The sequence below is a fragment of the Nelusetta ayraudi genome, unplaced genomic scaffold, assembly GCF_046127955.1.
Source record: "Nelusetta ayraudi isolate G7.1 ecotype Tasmania unplaced genomic scaffold, CSIRO-AGI_Nayr_v1 ptg000017l, whole genome shotgun sequence".
NCBI classification, from domain to species: Eukaryota; Metazoa; Chordata; class Actinopteri; order Tetraodontiformes; family Monacanthidae; genus Nelusetta; species Nelusetta ayraudi.
Window position 1 is genome coordinate 3527255 of NW_027466067.1, and position 19848 is coordinate 3547102.

The window sequence follows — 19848 nt, forward strand, 5'->3', positions numbered from 1 at the left end:
CCCTGAAACTGAACTAATCCATTCAAAACCAGCTACCACGACAAATCACTTGAATTCCAAAACGTGCACCTTGGGTCCAACACTCGACTACCATTTTCATTTACGCCCGACAAAAGCGGCACAGAAAGCCCCTTCTCTTTCATTCTGATGTTCACCTGTTTTTATGGAACGGTTTTAGAGGCAAATTATTAATGAGATAACTGGCCTGCAATCCAAACACCGACTGCAGTTCACAAGTGAAAAAAACCTTGCGCATAAAATGTGAGTTGTTTGAGGAATCGACGACGCACCCCAGTTGAAAGCGCCGAGCTGCAGGCCGACAGTCAGCCCACTATTTTCTCTGCGCCCGCCGTATTGCTCGCCACTTCTCGCCTCGACCTCAAATTCTGTTCGGATTTGTTGTGACTGCCAAGAATGTCACAGTCACTCGCAGACAAAATAAGCCCGGCGGCGGGTTGCACAGGCCGAGGCCGGTGGGAAAGAGACGCCGCAGTTGGACAGGTGATCGAGATCAAGCGAAGCCTGAAACGAGATCACGGGAGCGGCGGTGGTTTTCGCCAGGGGCCCGGAGCCCGGAGCCCGCTAGGATCATTCTGAGCGACAGAAACTCCTGAGGAGTCAAAGACAAATGCTTTAAAATAAACAAAAATGCAATTGGGGTCCAAAGGTCTTCCAATTGGAACCCCTGCACATTCATTATGGTCGGTATGCTGGACAGTTGACACTGTCAAAACTTTACACACGCGACACATTTTTTTTTTTTAAATACAAGTTGTTCACCATTCGTATATACACAATATAATGAGTGACATCATAGGAGCAATGTTATGTTAAAGCAGCACTTGAGGCATCAGTTTGTTTGTGTTCGTAAAGAAACACATGTTAGGTGCGTTGGGCTGTTTGACCCCCACGGAGTCTCATTTCTAATGAATAAATTAACTATGTGGGTAAACAACAGGTCCACTGCTGGGTGCAAACTGTTTCAGTGGGTTGTTCATTTGTTTGGCGTATATTTGTGACGCTACTATACAAGAAGTGATACTGGCAATTGAACATTGGGAGTCAACCTAAAGATGGACCTGATGGAGGGGTCTGAGAAAGGCAGGGGTGGGTCCTCAAAAAATGTACATCTGAAAATGGCGAACAGGTCAGTTTATCAACCCATTAAGCTGCAGCTGGATTTCCAGGTTTAGCGAATACTTTGATATTTCAGCACAATACAAAATACTCACGACAAAAGTTGCGGCTGGTGGCTTTAAGATGTGAAGAAATGGACCCCACGCTCCGCTAACACCAACACAGTAAACCATTCATAGCGCCCGGGCTTTCCATGTATAGAACATAGAGAGCTGTTATTTAATCTGCTCTGTCCAGCAGACAGCATGACCAGGTGTAATGTTACGACTGGTCTGTGTGTGAAGTCACCTGCCGGCAGCGTCTAATCCTGCCATGATAATCCAGACTTGCTCCACTGACCGACAGACTGGGGGACAGGGGGGAGGGGGGCAGCGTGCCGAGGAGAGACAGGCCTGACATCTGGGAAAAGTGATACACCCACTCTGTTGATCCCTCCCGCCTGACTTGAGACAGACCTCATTTAGCCAGTCAGGCGATCCGCTGAGCTGCGAGCTCGTCAAATCAGTCAGTCACACACCAGAATAACACTGTGGCTGGAGGCTCAAAGCGAGCCGCGTGCAAATGTGAACTGTGTTAAATGCTCACCCAAACAGCTAGCTCCTGGCTAACATGGAAAGATTTAAGAATTTAAATGATCTGCAGTGGCATGACAGTGCTATGGTACATACATGAGGTGAAAAGTTCCAGCAGTCCATTAAATTCCAGACAATGCTCCGAAGTGAAATTCAACGAGACCAATTTTGGAAGACCTCATTCCGATTCTCATTTGAGCGTCTGAGTGCAGTTTGTATGTGGTGCCAACTGAGTGAAGAGAGGTGGCGTAAGCATTTAACAATATGCTAATGTGCCTGAGAAAGATTCCACGGGTGTGGAGACACTAGTGGTCTTAGACACTAAAACCACTTCATCACACTGCTGGACAACAGGATGCAGCTTGAACTCCACACGTCTTTCTGTTCAGTCACGTTGACGAGCACTTTCAAGACAAATCTCCTCTCTTGCACCCGCTCAACAATAAGCGTTAATCTGTGTTGACGTTCGAACGGTCAGTATTTAATGGAACTGCTCAACAAAAGTCTATTTAGAGGAGCAGACTAATGAGACCTCGTGAACTGGAAAACAGAAATCAAGTCCACCAAGCTGCAGGAAAAATATCTTGTTTGCAGCATATAGGAGTGTCTACCATACATTCGTAAGTGACAGCAAAGGTGCTTAGTAGAAGAACGCGAGGAGCCGCATTTCTCTGAAACTAGTTAGAGGGAGACAGACTAGTTTACATACCGTAAACCTGAAGCATTACTTTACATTTACGACCAGGAAACATACGTTGGGGTTAGGGAGAGCAATTAGATAGGCATTAGTCAGTCTGTAAAGATAAAATAGTCCTGTCAGTTAAGCAAAGTGAAAGTGGTGCTACACTGATGCGACAACAGTTGTTTTTGTTTTTTATTTGTAGCGCAAAATAGCTGCATAGGTGTTGAATAAAGTATTACTTTTGCTGCCAACGTCCTTTTAATGCTAGTTTTCCTGGGGCATGAAATGAAAGGACGAGGAATACTAGCATTATTTTGAGTGAAAACTCAACTAGAGTCTTACAGTCAATCAGATACTTGACGTGACTACCAAACTACCCAGCTGTGCTTGTTGGAGCCTCCTTTAGCAAAAGTTTTTTATGCGATACACTTTATTACTTGTGGACCCAAATCCAGGAAGTGTGGGCTCCACCTTTCTTTGCCCAGTCCGGGATTTACCAGGGTTTAGATTAGAGACCGCCTAGCGATGCTATGGCAACGACCGGAACAAACTGAGCTTCACAACAACAATAATTCTACCACCCCGGTTTTATGCACGTTCCTAAAAAAAGGCAACTTCAATTTAGACATTTTTATCGTTCAGTTTGGAGAAACGCATCGAGGGAGAAACACGCTGAAAATGAAGTCGACAGTTTCAGAACAGGGCAGGGGACGGAGGCCACAGGTACAGGAAGTCTGGGACACATGCTCAACACGTACCCCATGTCTGCTACGCACACAGTGAGGGGGTTGGGGGAGGACAAACAACCTGCGGCGGCTTATGATTCTTTTGTGGTGGGTTGGGATAAACAAATGAACGCCCGGTTAAACAGTCGGGCAAAGCAGGTTTTTAGTAGGGATAATACTAGTAGAATACAAGTAGATGCATTTGAGTACTCACCAATACTGGATGCTTAATAAGGCCATTACACGTTATATACATAGGGTAACGGACACAAGTTTTACTGCAACAAACAAAATTATCAAAAACACACATGTACAATTTGTATCGGTGTAGTGGTATCGGCTCATATTTTACGAGTACAAGTAGAGTACTCGACACCGGTATCAGTATCGGTGCATCCCGAGTTTTCAGTAATTAAAACGCCAAACGCATTCACACGGCGCTGAAGTCGGAGGCATATAGTAGAGGAGCGACTGAGACAAAGCTGGAGGGCGAGGGCAAGAGAGGTCGACGCTGTTCAAACAACCGCCGTGTTTGAGCTCAACTGGTTGACTCACAAAGAGAAGGATGAAAAAAGGAGCGAGAGGGGAAAGTAGACGGACGGGGAGTGTCAACATCAGGTTAATGGTTTGTTCTGCAAAGTCGCGGCGCTCGGCAAGGCCGCCTGGCCCAGAGCCCGGCCGCTGGAACGCCGAGAGGTTTTTCTTGACTTTCCAGCCATGGAACTGCTCCTCTCCTCACGACCACACGCTGAACGGCAACTTCACCTACTTTCGTCGTTTGATATTTTGCTTATTTGCATTGTGCGCACCAAAATCTCCCAGGATGACTTGGCACTGGGTGCAGGGTTCTAAAGCTGCCAGGAACAAATCAATCGATTGGTTCCCAGAGGGAAATCTAGTGTCAACACCATGGATCCGAATCTCTCCTTCACCCCTTCTCTCCGCAAGCTCATAGGAGACCGGTCACTCCGAGCGTCACGCGGACTAACACATCGCCATCGCTCCGCTCTACCATCGTCGACTGCGACGCGTTCGCATCGGAATGACAGACGGGGAGTACGGCCAGCAAATTCCTCACAGCTCCTCACACCCAGCCAACAAACTCACTGTGTGGACCTGATTCATGCAAGGAAGAGACGAACAGGAAGACACAATAATCAAATCACCTCGTTGTCCCTCAGCTGTCCTTTGTTGGTTAAAGGTCCAGTGTGTAGTTTTTGGCCTGATTTACGATTTTCATACAAAAGCTTAAAATACTGGCCATAAATACACTAATAAAAGTGTACATTTGCTGTACATTAAAATGTTTTCCGAACAATAGAACAGTTCTTATTTGTATATGATAGTATACAGCAAGGGTCTTGCTCCCAGTTAGCTGCCATCTTGCACTGCCATATTTCTAAGGAGACCTGGTGTGGACAATCTAGCCCACCTGATAGCACATTTTGTATTCAGGGTGACTGTTCGCGTCCTCAAATAAATCAATGAAGAAGAAGGTGGACGAGTTATCCAGGTTTTTGTGCGCAGGCCACCGTAGTTCACTGGCAAGCTCAAGAGAGGGAGGATGAGAGTGTGAGCGCTAAAACGGAACCACTTGATGTCCCTGTTTCTTCTCAAAATATTACACACTTGCCTTTGAGAAACCTCCAGTCTATAGCTTGCATATGATTCTCGACACAAGACAAACACCTACATTCTTGACAAACAGCTTTTTCTACGGCGTTCACCTTTCTCTTCAACCACCTTTTTGCCACAACATCGCTGCTGACAAGATGAATTGAATGGAAACTGAACAGCAAATGTGATGTTGCCCATTTCCTTTCATTGCATAGCATTTCTGCAACTCTTTGACTTCATTTCTGTTCCAGACTCCGCTCCAGAGTCTCCGATAAATGAGGGAATCTGGATTTCCAAAGAAATAAATCAATAATAAATAACCACTGTAGCTGAGGTCAAGCTAAGACTTCATTTCGAAAGTTGAGGCACATCTAATATTACATTACAGGAAGCTGTCAATCAGTCACAGGTGTGGACAACGACCTTCGAGGTGTTGAATCGCCAAATTACTCATCAAATCAACTACGACAGAGCAGTCAAACAAGATGAGGTCTGTCAAAATGCACCATCTATTGGTGCAACTGAAGGAACCTACCAGATGACACAGCTGCAAACAACATCAGAACGTTGACTGGGAGTCTACAAAAAATTCACCCTGGTATTGTCTCCTTCCTAATAGCCTTCCTGATTTTTTTTGTTGTTGTTGTACTCCAAGCTGTTTTCCTGATGTATCCTATCATGTGTCGTCCCTCCTACGTTTTTTTTTCCTAGAAATAACAAACCCCAGTCGGGGTTTGCAGTTTGAGCGATTCTGTTTGTTGTTCGCCATCCTCGGCGAGTACATTCACTGCGTCCGCTGCCTGCGGTCTCTGCAGGCCGCCAATTTCCCCGTCAGGACTCATTTGCAAAGACACCGACAGAAACTACAAAGTGCTGCCCTACAGTATCGCATCAGCGGCGTGACTGAGTCAGTACGACGCGGCTTCACGTTACGACCCGCTGTTGCAGGGTGTGTTGGCAAACGTCAGTGCGTGGGTGATGTATGTGCTCGCTGTTATCACTGGGCTCACACTAACTTGAGCAGGAGCGGCTCACGATTTCTCAGTCACACGCTCATAGAGACCTGACCGATCGTGACTGATTGAAGAGCTGACACTTGCCCTTTTGAGCGGCGTCATTGCGGCAACGGCTCTCATTCTGCGGCACCTCAGAACTTTACCAAAACAAACAGCGGTTTGGGAGGATTGCCCACTTTGATGCGCAACCTAGCCGGGCTGCTGTTCCACGAGGTGCGACGCGTGACGCGCCGGTGTCGGGAAGCGCTTTCTCCGCTGTGTAATTACACAATGACGACGACTTACTGGGCACATTATCTCAGCTGATGGAGGGTTGTTTTTTTTTTTTTCTTGAGGTAGCTGTGAACTGTTGCAAGCTGCGATCGCACGTGTCCACAAACAAATCATAGCGGAGGGACGCGGTTCTGCGTCTTACAAACTCTTGTTTATTCCAGTGTGGATGCGTCCACTGCCGGTGGCGCCTCTAGTTTTTAACATGCCATCTGCTTCTCTACTCGCACGGGCCCCCGTCCCATTCACTTTGCACTGGGTGCAGCGTGCGCGCTAGACAACGCGCCCACGTGGGGAGCGCATAAACAAACAAGGAAACACACCGTTTTTCACTCTGAGCCACTCTGACTGTGGGATGGCCGGAGCACGTTTGTTCCGAGTGGAATTTCACTTTAGAGTCCAGCTAACGATGGGAATGAATAGAAGCCCCGACGCGGTAATCAAGTCCTCGTGAATGCGGAATGAGATCAGGACGACTTGGCGGTGGGTGGGAGGCGCAAAAAACAGGAATAACGGAGAGGAAATCAGCAACGTTTGAGCGAAGAGCTGTCGAAAACTTAGCGGGTGAAGAAAAGTCAGCGCAGGAGCACGAATGAAAGAGCGAGTGGGAGAACAGCGGGAGCGAGGCAGCGAGTGGAAGGTCGATGGATCATAATGTCACCGCTGACGAAACCGAGGCAGAAATCAATAGGCTGCCGGGATCTTTCCAGCAGAACCACATTGTCCTGGGTGACGACTTTCCCCCTGAGCTCTCTGGCTTGCCGAGATTAGACCGAGATCAGATGGGGACACGAATCTTAAGATGTGATCACACGTGAGGGCCATCGCGGTACGCAAAACAGTGCGCCGGGTGCTTGAAAATCTGTGTCGGCTAGCGAGGCAGAGCTTACGTCACAACGCAAAGGTCTGACTCGCGGCGCAGCTCGACGATTGACTAAATGAAAATGAAACAGGCCTCAGTGTGGAGCTTGTATTCGTGTCCTGAGGAGAAATAGGTTTGAACAGCTCCCCCCCTTTAATTAGACATGATTTCCTCTAAGTGTGTGTGTGTGTGTGTCTGTGGCAGATGGTAGGAGTGCCCCATTTGTCCTTTGCCAAAATATCCAGATATGGTGGCACACAGCGCCATGCCCATCCCTGCTGCCTGTTATCTGACAACACGGGTGACTGACTCACGAACCAACACAGGAAGTCTGCATGTTTCGCCACATTTCTAATCGCTGAACATTTCAAATTCATGACAACCCGTGCAAAAAGAAGAAGAAAAAAAAACACACGGCCGGACGGTTTTCTCTGGCATCCTGAAGATAAAACCTGACAGTTCCATGTGGTTTTTGACTTCAGCTACTGACAAAGCGGCAGATGTGCGCACAGTCAGGGGTTTTCCGGCCACACAATGAGCCTCTGATGGGCGAATACACAAGACAGTGACCACAATGCTTGTAGGTACTATGACACGTGAGAGAAAAATTAATTGATAGAACTTTTTTCTAATTTAAGAAAGCTCTCCTTGTGGAATCCACGGCCACAGTGTTAACTACGAATTCTTAGAGTCATCTCACGTTTGATTCTGTCAACATATCTGGATTTCTGTTGGCTGAGTCATGGTTTGGTTTCAATGAGGCATCATCATTGCCACAGGAAGACGTTATCCTGGAGCGAGGAATCTGTTGACAGATACGTTTGTTCTTGGGCTTGCGTGCATCAACCAATCCACCAGAGTTCTCTGAGAAACAGGATGTTGCAACTCAACTCCAGACCACAGACCTCAAATCTGTCACATTTGATATTTTCCCTAGGTGAAAATACAGCTTAAGGGTGAAAACTGTCTTGTTTCCAGGCCCTTTATTAAGTAAGCTCATCCTGCTGCGCCAGTTTTAAAATTATTCCCCAGTAAAAGAGTCACGTGACCCAGTGTTGCGTGTGTCTTTGGAATGTTTCCTTGTATTTCGTCTGACTTTTAGGTGACAGAAACATGAATTTTAAAAGTCATTTTCTTGAACACTGCACTGACCTCTTAGAAACTACAATACGTTGACCAATCACACATGACTAGACATGTTAGCCTGCAGTCTGCAGTGCTCCCCGAGCAGACATCAAGCTGTGCGCACTGGCAGGAGTTTTTTTTTGCAGTCGGACCAGTTTGTAATGCAAAGAAGGAAACCCCACAAGAAGCACAATACCAGATTTAGGAGGGGGGGAAATTGATTTACATAAAACTCAACTTTTGTTTTGGCAAGGCACTGTGTTTTGGACACAGCTGTTTCACAGTGTCTATCTACTTCAGCCACTGATGAACCTTCAGAGTGAAACAGGCTCTGCACTTTGCACAGACAGCAAGTCAATAAGCATCAGCCATCGGTTGAAACCGTCCAATCATGACTTATCTGAGGAAAAACACCAACGTTGACAAATGGATTAGCATGATGGATATTCTTATGGCCTCATCAAAGACGGTATATGAGACCATGTCATTACCCTGAAATCTGCCTGCATTTAGTTGTGTTTGAAATTAAGAAAACATCCAGTGTTAAAACAGCTAAACAAAAGGCAACATTTGGTGCCGCCTGTCTTTAGAAGGCTGGAGCAGCCTTAAAAGCAGGGCGCAGCCTTTTTGCTTTTTCGGGGGCTGATGGGAAAACAGAGGCTGCTAATGATGAACATCTGAGGGCAGTGAAACAGGCAGACAAACGGACGCACGGACGGCAAAAGGGCAGCCTGCTCGGCAGACATCAAAGAGCACACAGCTGGTAAAATCCACCCCCGTGCAGCTCAGTTACCGTCTCACATGGCCCACTTCCAGTTTTAACCTCGGCTCATTCATTACCCAATCAACATCCCCAGCGCTCAACATCCACTCCTGCTAAATACAGAGCGTAATAAGACGTCCTTCAGGAGGGGGGTCATGGCGAGGGGGAGGGGGGGGTTTACACACATCTTATGCCTACTCATTCAAATGTGAGACTCTCCATTTGACATCTCTCACCCTTTTAAAACAGCATTAGCATTGCTCCAGGCCTCCGGGCACTTTAAAGCAGTCTAACGTCTGCCTGTGTTACTAACAGGAGGAAGTGTAAACATGGACGTAGTGAGAGAGGGTGTGCGTGTGAGGCAATGTGGGAAAATGTCTTGTGTGTCAATGTGTTTGACACCAACTGGGAGGCGGCATTACTAGTACACAATACAACATTCCCTGCATCTGACTGCATCACTTTAAATGTAAATGCTGTTGCATCCACAATGATTTATGTTTTAATTTTATCTTTACATTTACACGTGTGTGGATTTTTTTTTTTTCTTTAGTACAAACTATGTTTTTCCTTGAATTGCAATCGATACAGACAAGTAATCACATTACTGCTCTAAATATCAGTTGAATTTGAAAAAGAAATGAAGAGAAAATATGAAGAGGATGAAACAAGAGAACCATGAAGAGGGGGGCAAATAAAAGCACTTCATGCAAAAGTATAAAGAACTGAATATTAGTATGTTCACATTAGGAAAGACGGATTAGGACAGCCAAGAGAGTGATTTTAATTTGTTTTTACCTTCATGTCGTTCATGATGAGCTGGAAGAGCCCTCCCAAGGCGCTGCATTCCTTCTCTATACCCGCATCCATTTTTCCACAGTCTCGGAAAAATCCTCCTCAACTTCCCAAACAAGCAAACTTTTCTAAGCCTCGTTCCAGACAAGCTTAAAAAAAACTGCACTGACGGTGGAGTCAATAAGGGCTCTTAAAAATATATATAAAGGAGTTTCTGTGAGTTACAACGCCCGGAGGGAAAAGTCCCACCTTTAAAAAAAAAAAAAAGAGAGAGAGTCAAAAACAGCAGTTGGGAAAAAACGGGGAGGGGAGAGGAGAGAGGGAAGCGAAGAGACGACCGCTCAGGAACCGAATCCAGGTCGAAGGGAGCCGAGGGACTCAAAACCGGGCTTCGGTCAGCCGATGCTACCCGCTGGCCAGCGAGATAAACGTCCGAGAAAGAACCACATCATGACTGAATCACGCGGTACGCTGTCTGGAAATACGTCTGGCGGTTATAATTTTTTTTTGTCAGAGTTCCGGCCGCCGGTTAAAGTCCCGCCGGGCACCAGGAGGGAACAGGGCTAACCGCGGCTAGCTCGCTGGGCTAGCTCGGCTCGTCTCGTCTGCTGTTCAACTCCACTAGCAGCAGCAACCTGTGACTGCTGCGACTGTTTGCTTTTCCAGCCGAAAACACGCGCACGGTCACGCACGCGCTCCCCACTGGTCGGGACACCGCAATATAATTTTTTTTTTCTGCGGGTCGAATCGGACTTCCTATCTAGTTTGAAATCCTCAAGTCGCCGGTTTCCGAAGTGTATCCGATGAGTTCACCTTGTTTTCCTGCGAGTTTTCCCGACACGGTGCAGCCGCTCTACTCCAAACAGGAGCGCTGACCTAAAGTGAATGAGTGAGAGAGTCGACGTTCGTCGCGTCAAGACAGTCAAATTGATAAATTGCACATCCTGCTTGTAATTTCACAATAAAAGCCCAGCGCCTCTTTTCCTAAAATATCCACTTTTTGATTCCTAAAGTTTGGCGACTTTAACACGCGATAGTCTTAACTGAGTTATATTGATAATACAAGTCGACAATTTTTCAAATTGATGGCACAATGGGCTATTTTTTCGTCATTGTTTATTTAGAAGACGTGAAAAGAAATTCAGTTTTTGTGACGTTTTCTTTTTGCTACTTTTATTTTGAACTTAAAACGATGTTCCGGTCGAGGCTAAGCACGCTTCATCTGATGCTGCTGCGTGTGCATATGTGGCTGTTGGAAGTTCTATTGCGTGCTGCCGACGCCAAGCGACGGCGGGGGGATGGTGGGCTGTAGACATATAAGTACATTTATAAGAAAACGTTCTACAGAAACAAAACGACATATTTGTTGTAATGATTCTAAACGTTTAGTGTGAGCTGCATTGAAACCGTCTGTCTTTAGGGTAAAACCAAGGTCAACCTGTCACGATGTTCAGCATTTGGGCTATATTTGTATTTGAGCTTTTCATACTGTGGTTTCCTTTCTATGTTGTCCTTTCCTGCCGGGTGTTGTCTTCTTCACTCTGGAATGGACTCTTTTTTTAAGACCAGTGTTGTACTGTGCAGATGCTTGATCAAACACTGGAGGTCTGTCTCATTCAGGTGGTATCCGTTACGTAAGTCCTTGTGTTGCCTGGTGGTATTTGTTTATTCCAAATAGGTGGGTGCAATTCTATATTGTGGCAACCATCGCCGATAAACACAAGGGATCACACAGGGAGCTGAGTCACGGCGGCCAGAGACTTCCTTTACCCGTCTGGTTGCCATGGCGACCAGCGTGCCACAGCAATGCGTGTGCACGTGCTGGCACTGAGTCATGAGAGCAGAGGTCCACATCGTGTGTGTCACCATAAAGATTGGATAAAACAACAGGATCCGCCTCTGGTGCCGTATTTGAAAGTCTGATTGCTCCAATGATTGCAGCCTGCAGTGTCAGCGGAGTGATACGAAAGAGAAATGTACAGAGCAGGGCTGGGCAAACTTTTTGACTGGTGGACTACAATGGGTTCTGATGTTAGACAGAGGGAGCCGGACCAGGAGCAGATGGGTGGAGTGTTTTGGTGACCCACCTCATAGGAGAAAAAAAAATACATCATGTGATATGTAGAAACAAATGTGATTTAATGTCAATTTAAAAATTACCAAAAGTGTTACAACGAAAACGTGTTTTTGAAGCCACGCGGTATTTAGCTCTTCCTTGAAATGATTCTTAAAACACTGAGGAAATGGATGAAATACAGCTATTTTATGACTTTCTTATCAATATAATTTCAAGTTCGGCGGGCAGAATTAAAAAAGGTTAACTGGCCGCTAAAGGACCCCGGGCCGTAGATTTGCCCATGCCTGGTATAGAGGATCAAATAATCCTCTAAAACTACTGTATACAGTATAACCTCTATAATATTAACACCACCACCACCACCCCCAACCCCCAACCCTGACTCTAATGTGGCAGATGTTTGTCTCCTTCCATCTGCAAACTGACCGACAGAAATTAGAGCAGAATAAGTCAGAACAAGACTTAACTTGTTTCTTCTGAGGGACTTCTAATAGAATTCAATGTGGAAACATACGTAACAATTGCTTTGGGGCTTTATACAAAAAATGCAATGTTAATGCAAAGCACAGCAGCGCCCTCTGCTGCCACGAGACCTTAAAAAGAACCTGCATTTTGTCAAACATTCATTCATCTTCTATACCCGTTTATTCCTATTCAGGGTCACGGGGGTAAAATGTTAAAGGTCCAATGGCATTTTTTGAGATCTCACAGGGAATAAAACTCAACTGCTACATTTTAGTCCTTTTAATGGTTATTTTCCATCCTGCACTCCAGCCGTTTAGCACCACACAATGGAACCCCTCTCCCCCAAAACCATCTAGATTACAACAAAAAAGCATTGCCTCCCATTTACAGCCACCTGTTAAAACATTTCAACTTCACACATATTTGAAGGAGATATTTAAATAGAGCTTAGTGCATATTTAGGAAGTGGGTATCGGAGATGGATGTGACTATTAGACCTTAGTAGGGCACTCAATGAAACAATTTTATTTTATGCACCTATCTCCTAAAGTGTCAATGGCACATTTGGAAAGATAGTTTTTCATGAGTAGCAGCATGAAACAAATTCACTTAAGACTTCCTCATGTGACCAGCAGAAAGAAAACAGACTGTGTTGAATTTATTATTATATGACTGTGTGTAATAATATGTCTGAGGGAGTGAACAGTCATGGTTCCTCGCCCTGTGAAGGGTTAAAGGTAATGGCGTTAAAATTACTGGAAGCTTGATAGTAAAATCTTATTGCAGTTGCTTCACACTTTCAAAGTGGATTTCTAAATAGATACCTTTTCTGTTGACCAAGAATTACAAGACAAGCCATAATTACAGAAATCTTTATTAGCATGTCCCACTTTGCAACACAACAGTGAGAAAAAGAAAAAGCAGCTGTGTACTAGTTGCGTTTCTCACCAACAAGGAAACAAAACACAAGGCAGGTTTTTCTTTTCTCAGTAGCATACCTTTAACTCAAATATGGTTTTAAAGATTTTTTTAGGTCAGTCTTTGTGAGTGATTCAACATCAAAAATCTGTGAAAATGTCTAATTTGGACACCATGGTAGGGTATAACTGAGTGACCAAATCAATATTCGTTCAAATGACAGATTCTTTTCCAGGAACTGATGTAAACGGGGCTGGTCTGGAGTCTGATGACACAGGAAGTAAGGCGCAGGAGCAAACCAACGTCATCGTCAAACTTCAATGTTACTTCTTGCCTGATTTCTTTATACCACCGCCCGCTAGAGGAATACAAAAAAGGAAACCAATTAAGGCAGAGCAAACAGAAAAGAGCCAACACAAACATCGACAATCATAAAATTAAAATTGCAGACTTATTGAACCCAACTCAAGACGTATAACATTATATTTTCTTTTAACTTAAAGATCACAATCATAAAAATAGGTTAGCCTTCTCTTGTACTCATGTTAAAAATATTAAAAGAAGACAACATCAAATGACTGTTTACTGTTAGGAAGAACTTAATGATTTAGTCTTACTTAAAGGTCCCTTTCCAGCAGCTTTGGACTTCATTGACTCCAGGGCCTTCTGCTCTTCCTTCTGTTTCTGCTTGAAGGCCATGTCATCCTGAGGAAAAAGTGTTCCGACTGTTTTAACGATATGCCTGACTAGGTTTGTCCATTTCAATCAAAAATGAAAACAGACATACTGGTGGTTCCATGAACATCAAATAGATTTAGGCACCAATGCTCTGTCTGACTGGCCACATATTATTCTAGGCAAATATTTAGAAATCTATAATGAGCTTCCAACGTATTCTTCTTTTTTTTTTCTTTTAAAGCTAGTCAGAAGGTCTTGAAAAAGCTAGATTGTTAAATTTTGTATTTAGCACACTAAACATTAAGAAACCTCGGGATTTGTATTTTTTGTTTTGTTTTGTTTTTGTTTGTTTTTTTAATGTACAACAGACTGCTTATGTGGCTGCTGAGCACTGCGGATAATGCTGAAGTAAATTGTTGAAAACAACAACCCAACAACATTGGCGGTATGAAGAATAATGATACTTACGTCATCCATGTCCTTGGCCTGTTTTTTAGGAGCCTTCAGTGGCTTCTTCTTGCCTCCTACAACACATGCAACGGTCACTTTGATTTTTGATTTATTTATTTTTTTCCTACAGTATTGGAAGAAAAATAAACCGAATGCTACGATTCAGCGGTGATCGAATGTTGTTTTAGTGTTGTGTTACATTTTAAAAACGATAACCATAACACTGATACCTTGTACTAATGCCAACGGTTATTAGTGTAATACTATATTCTGATATGTATCAGCTAGCGTTCCCTTTCGCGGTTCGTAGCCATGTTAGCTTGTCTAATCCTTAAAGTAAAAAAGAACAATACACCATTTTGATTAGTCCATGACAGACGGGGAAATTCCAGGTGATTTTAAGTGACTATGTCTTACCTTCTCTGCCAGACATGTTGACAGTTGGTTACAGACAGTGTTCGGAAGGTATAATCTTTTCGGTAACACACCGTTAGCAACCTCGTCACACCACTCTTTCAATCCGCGCTAACAGGACCTCAACAGAAACTAAAACGGAAATAGAATGTCCAAACCTTGCCTGACTGAAATAAAAAATAAATATAATATATAAAATACACATTTGAAAAATAAATAAATAATGGTAGTAACGTCACTATCAACTATAATAACGTCACTATTATTACACTTACCAAATAAAATATTGTATTCTATTTACTCAAATGTTTTTAAAGCTATTTCAATTTGTTCTTCAGAAATAACGCAAATGTAGTCCTTTAACCTTTTTTTTCTTTTTTTTTTTTTAAGAGAAATACAGTTTCGATTACTTTTTCAAATGACTTGAGTCATTTACCCCCCATGTAGTTTAACTAAAGTATTCTTATCTTTACTATTCTTTTTATGCTATATTTGCTCCTCAGCGCTGGGCGGCGGTAAAGTACCAAAATACTACTCAGCATACTATCCACTTGAAAGAAGAAGAAAGGAAGCCAAACTAGCTCTTTCCTTTCACGTCATGCCGACAACTAACCTATAGAATCGACCAACGTTTGGCATGTGGGTTTTGACAACATTGGCGAAAACTGGTACTCTTTTAATAATCATACTTTCACCTTATGACGACTTTCGAGGAAGTCAGAGAAGTCATTTTATCGATTGCTTAGCAACGTGCTGCTATAAGCTATGTAAGCTAGTTTTGAATGAAGCAAGGTCAGCTAGCAACATTGATTTAAAGGGGAAATTTTGTTTGCGTTTTGCTCAACGGAACACTGAAAAATATATGGAAGTCATACAGAAGTTTATTGGATCTTGGAAAATGCATATTTAAATGCCTGTATAGTTACAACGTTTATTTTTGCTTTTGGTTCAACCACAAAATATGTTATTTGAATCCTCAAGCCGTAAAATGAGAGTTAAGTTACAAATTACTATTGTGATTGTGTTGTGTTGAATTAGTACATTTGTCCAGACCTGCTGTTATTGAATGCGGTCGGTTTTGCTCACAAAAAGACTTGCATTTTCCTTGAAATATATTCCCAACAGTCAAGACTTGGATACAGCAGTCCTTTTTAGCGCATCAGTCAGTCTCAAATCATTCCCCCTTTCTGTCCTCCCAGGTGCCTGGTCCACTGTTGGCACTGTAGCTGCGGTAAAAGTCAATCCCTTTCAAAACCCTACCAACTGCTGTCCTCAATGAGGTATGCCACACATTACGCTGTTCACTGGGGACACAAGTATGTTTGTTTGTTTTAAATGTACATACAACACTTTAAACAGTTTGAGTAACAGAATCTGTACTGTCTTCTACAGGCTTGGAGGAGCTCAGGTCTCTCTGTGGGTTCATGGCTCCTGCTGTGTATCTCGCCACCCTTTGTCTGGATCACTGCCTCTCAGAGTCGCACTGGTTCGAGCTTACAGTGCTCACCATGAGCCAGACCCCCCTCCACCAACTAACCCAGCACCTTCTGGTGCAAAGGCTGGACCTGAGGCGGTAAAGGAGCGTGCGCTTGCTGTTTTAAAGGTATGGACATTTCTTCTGGGCAGTAACAGCATCTTTTTTTGGGGATCACAAATGTTTCTGTGAACTCCTTCGATATGGATTTAAAGCTTATACTGTTATCCGCAGCATGCAGGGGAGCTTGGGCGGCAGTGGGGTCAGAGGTCGGTGCAGGCAGCAAGTGCCTCTGCGAACTACTGGTGGGAGAGATACGAGGAGTTTGTGGGGCTGAATGAGGTCCGCGAAGCTCAGACTAGTGTCACTGAGGTTGGTGGAAATGGCAACGTTTAAACTCACAGATGCACTTTTTGCATGTGCCTGTGACTGAGTCTGTCTGGTTCTTGCAGGCTGAGGCAGCGTTCATGGTGGCCAGAGGGATGGTGCGAGAGGCTCATGTCAGCCTGGAGGCCCTGCAGGTCAGGCTGAAAGAAGTCCGAGACCGGCTGGACAGAGTTTCCAGGGAGGAGGCTCACTACCTGGAACTGGCCACGCTGGAACACAAACTCCTCCAGGTTGGCTTACAGTAATGGAGATGTGAATTCAGAAACCGCCTGCCTGTGTAGTGACAAATGTAAAAAATGCATTGCTGGTGTACGCCACAACTGTTCTGTCAGTAGAATTAAATCCACCTTTGCGCTGTCTGTGATCATAGGAGGAGCGTCGTCTCAGGACAGCGTATGAGAATGCTGAGAGCTCAGAGAGGGAGAAGTTTGCCTTGTTCTCCGCTGCGGTCAGGGAGAGTCATGAGAAGGAGAGGACGAGAGCTGAACGAACCAAGAACTGGTCCATCATCGGCTCAGTCCTCGGAACACTGATCGGGGTTATGGGATCAACATACATTAACCGTGTTCGCCTACAGGTAAGGAGGAATCATTATATTATATTGTTGTCATCATTATTATCTAAGCTTTTTGTGAGCTGGATCATCTGAGATATTTCTGCACTTACTGACTTGGTTTACACAGTTTTTACTTTGTCTGCTGCCAGAAGGAAAACAGCCTCAACTATTGGGATCATTTAAAACAATGTTTCTCAAAGTGGGTGGCGCGCCCCCCTTGGGGGGTGCAGAGTCACGTCTGGGGGGGTGCGAAACACCGGGCGGGAGGGGGACGGGGCGCCCGGGGGAACTAATGTTTTCACGTCGGAACTTTTTCCACGGCGGAACAATTAACAAAAAGTGTGCAGTAGGTTGTAGCTAAGAAAAGCGCTGCTCAGGTACACAGGATGGACAAATATTTGACAGGGACGAAAAGAAGAATTCAGGAGTCCGGCAGTGGCCAGAGTTCTTTGTTGTTGGGCACTTTTGTCTGTAGAATCGTTCCGCCAGTAGCTGTGGAACGATGGTGTCGTTCACGCCAGACTTGAAGCGGGGTGCACCTCTGCGGCCGGCTCGCACCGCGATCGTATCAGAGGCGTCTGGTCTATTTTCTGCGCGAGCCGCGAGCGAAAAAGCCAGAGGACAATGAAGAGTTTTCCAGCGCTGATAGAACGTAATCAAGCACCTTTGCATCAGTATGTACAGAGAAAGTTTGAGAACCACTGCCCTAATGCCATGCAAGTCAAAAGTCAACTTTGTCCTAGAGACATGGGGCCACTTGCAGGTTCATCAGGATCCCTCAAGACACAGCCACGTCAAATTTGGGGCTTCTAGCCCTACATTTGGGGGTGGGGTCATGAAAAATGTTCTTCCTCCAAGGTGGGGCGTGACAGAGAAAGTTTGAGAACCACTGATTTAAAACATTATACCTACTTTATGAGTATGTTAGTTGTGGCGTACTTCAGCACTTCTGGTTTCCTACTATTTCTGTTTCTATTTTGCTTAAAACCTATGAATGATTCTAGCTGTCGTGTTGATATTGTGGCAGGCATGGTGTGGGAACTGTTCTTACTGCATCTTTACATGGATGACTTCACCCTGATTCTTTGGCAGCTGTGACAGACCTTTTCTTCTTTGGTGTTTAGGAGTTGAAGAGTCTCCTGCTTGAAGCCCAGAAAGGTCCAGAGAGCCTGCAGGAAGCCCTCCGAGTCCAGGCTGGGAACCATCGCTCCCAGCAGGATGAGCTGCGAGGGCTCATCGACAGCTTCAGGGTGGCCCTGAGCGACGCAGGCACGCAAAGGGACGTCATCCTTCAGGACCAGCGGAGTGCCAACCTAGATTTATCGTCAGTGCCTCTGTCAGCCATAAAAGAGCTTCGACTAAGCAGCCAAAAGACAAAATCCCTGCTGGAGTCCGTCCCGCCGCAGCTGGGACAACTGGAGCTCGGGCTGGGACGAGTCGAGGGGGAACTGTCAGCGATGAGGAAGCTGCTGGAAACCAAACCTCAGGCTGAGCCACAGGCCTCTCAGCCACAGATTGCAGCACCAGTGAGACCAGAGGGAGGGGAGCAGTGGGAGAGGGAGGCAGTGGTGAGGGTACTGGGCGAGACCCAGAGGACACTGGGTGAGCGAATAAGGACCAGCACTCTCTATAACGCCGTGTTTACTTACACCGCCACCGCCATCACCGTCTCTGCTGTGTACCTACTGCTAAGAGGAACTGGTTAGACAGGAACCAGTTTCAGACATGCAGCTGGCCCATCTGTTTTCGGGAATCATCGTCTAACAGGTTCCCTCGAAATAGACCAATCGATGGGTTTTAAACGACTAAATCATGAAGGCGTAGGTTCAAGACTCAAGACCTCTGCTGCTGTTTTCCGCACCATACTAAATCGAGGAGCAGCTTCCTACACATTGTGATGCTGACAGCAGGAAATATTATTCAAGATGCAGTCCACGATGAATAACATGATGTTATGTTTATATCGAGAAATAATTGCCTACGTTGAAGATTTGTTGTATTACAAGATGATGAAGAGCACTGGAAAAAGAGGCATTGACATAACATGACATCACATGAGGCCATTATGGTCCATTGCAGCCCAAAATCTCCTCGGTTACTACTTTTTAGCTTCCAAGGTGCAAAACGCATTATTTTTAGAGTTTCTGTCGTGACTGTTTTATCTCCACTTTGATGGATCTTGATGGCACTCGAAGAAAAAGACAAAATACACCTCAATACCCCAAATCACTTCCAATCATCACTGTGTCTTATCTAACATTGAACAGCTTAGTTGAGGCATCACCACACATTTAAAAAAAAAAAAAAGTTCCCACACAGCCAGTTAAACCTTGTGGACCAAATCCACCAGCTTTTTCACTGGATTTTATTTGCACTTTGCTGTGAAGCAACACATATGTCAGGCAGCAGAAAGGTTGAGTTTTTACACATGTGAGGAGAACCAGTGGTGTTTAATTGATTGACTTGACAATTTACCAGAAATAATTAAACACTTGAAACAATGAGCTGTGATTCTTCTTTAATGTGTTCATCTTTTATTTCTTGAATGGATCAGAATATAGTCAGCAGTCAAGAATGAAACCTCAGTGTGTTGAGCTTCCTGAAGAACAACTCAGAACCAAAACAGTTGGTTCACTTTCAATGCAAATGACTAAAAAATGGGATGAACATTGCATGGCCACAGAATACTGCGATGGTTTAACAAAGATCACAATTTCTCTGGTTGAATCGTAAATAAATAAATAATAATTTGAAAAGGTATATGCCCGAAACATGCAGCTTGCAACTGCACCTTTCGGCCAGAAGGGAGCAGCATATCATATTAATTAGTGTTTGAATTGTACATTTTCCCTAAGACCTAAAAAA

The 19848-nt window shown here is 44.6% G+C and overlaps 3 protein-coding genes across 7 annotated transcripts in view; 1 reads left to right on the plus strand and 2 right to left on the minus strand.

Annotated features, from left to right (window-relative positions):
- mtss1 (MTSS I-BAR domain containing 1) overlaps positions 1–10456 on the minus strand; it is a 48163-nt gene extending 37707 nt beyond the window's left edge. For all 3 annotated transcript variants that reach the window (XM_076024803.1, XM_076024801.1, XM_076024800.1), the window contains exon 1: positions 9568–10456. In XM_076024803.1, coding sequence (XP_075880918.1) covers positions 9568–9639 — 72 coding nt within the window. In that variant the 5' untranslated portion in view covers positions 9640–10456. The remainder of the gene's footprint in view (positions 1–9567) is intronic.
- A 2508-nt stretch (positions 10457–12964) lies between these two features.
- On the minus strand, positions 12965–14726 carry tma7 (translation machinery associated 7 homolog). Its single transcript, XM_076024794.1, has 4 exons — positions 14570–14726; positions 14171–14226; positions 13642–13729; positions 12965–13382 (listed from the first exon to the last, which is right to left on the minus strand). Exons 1-4 carry the CDS (start codon positions 14583–14585, stop codon positions 13348–13350), a joined length of 195 nt encoding a protein of 64 aa, XP_075880909.1. The 5' UTR covers positions 14586–14726; the 3' UTR covers positions 12965–13347.
- Positions 14727–15099: 373 nt separating this feature from the next.
- ccdc51 (coiled-coil domain containing 51) lies at positions 15100–19487 on the plus strand. Of its 3 annotated transcripts, none has more exons than XM_076024796.1 (7): positions 15100–15234; positions 15766–15846; positions 15959–16169; positions 16275–16412; positions 16493–16657; positions 16798–17004; positions 18108–19487. In XM_076024796.1, the coding sequence occupies exons 2-7, from the start codon at positions 15842–15844 to the stop codon at positions 18687–18689; spliced, it is 1308 nt and encodes a 435-aa protein (XP_075880911.1). In that variant the 5' UTR covers positions 15100–15234; positions 15766–15841; the 3' UTR covers positions 18690–19487. The 3 variants fall into 3 exon arrangements, with proteins under 3 accessions (XP_075880911.1, XP_075880912.1, XP_075880910.1); XM_076024797.1 differs by having other exon boundaries at positions 15113–15282; XM_076024795.1 differs by having other exon boundaries at positions 15128–15205.
- The last annotated feature ends 361 nt before the right edge of the window (positions 19488–19848 follow it).

What these genes read in the sequence shown, in the direction of transcription:
- tma7 (XM_076024794.1), bottom strand. An exon ending in AGGCCAAGGACATGGATGAC is followed by an intron (nt 13,730 to 14,170) that starts GTAAGTATCATT and finishes CTTTTTCCTCAG; the next exon opens with GATGACATGGCCTTCAAGCA. An exon ending in TGCTGGAAAGGGACCTTTAA is followed by an intron (nt 13,383 to 13,641) that starts GTAAGACTAAAT and finishes GTATTCCTCTAG; the next exon opens with CGGGCGGTGGTATAAAGAAA.
- ccdc51 (XM_076024795.1), top strand. An exon ending in GTGCGCTTGCTGTTTTAAAG is followed by an intron (nt 16,170 to 16,274) that starts GTATGGACATTT and finishes TGTTATCCGCAG; the next exon opens with CATGCAGGGGAGCTTGGGCG. An exon ending in TTAACCGTGTTCGCCTACAG is followed by an intron (nt 17,005 to 18,107) that starts GTAAGGAGGAAT and finishes TTTGGTGTTTAG; the next exon opens with GAGTTGAAGAGTCTCCTGCT.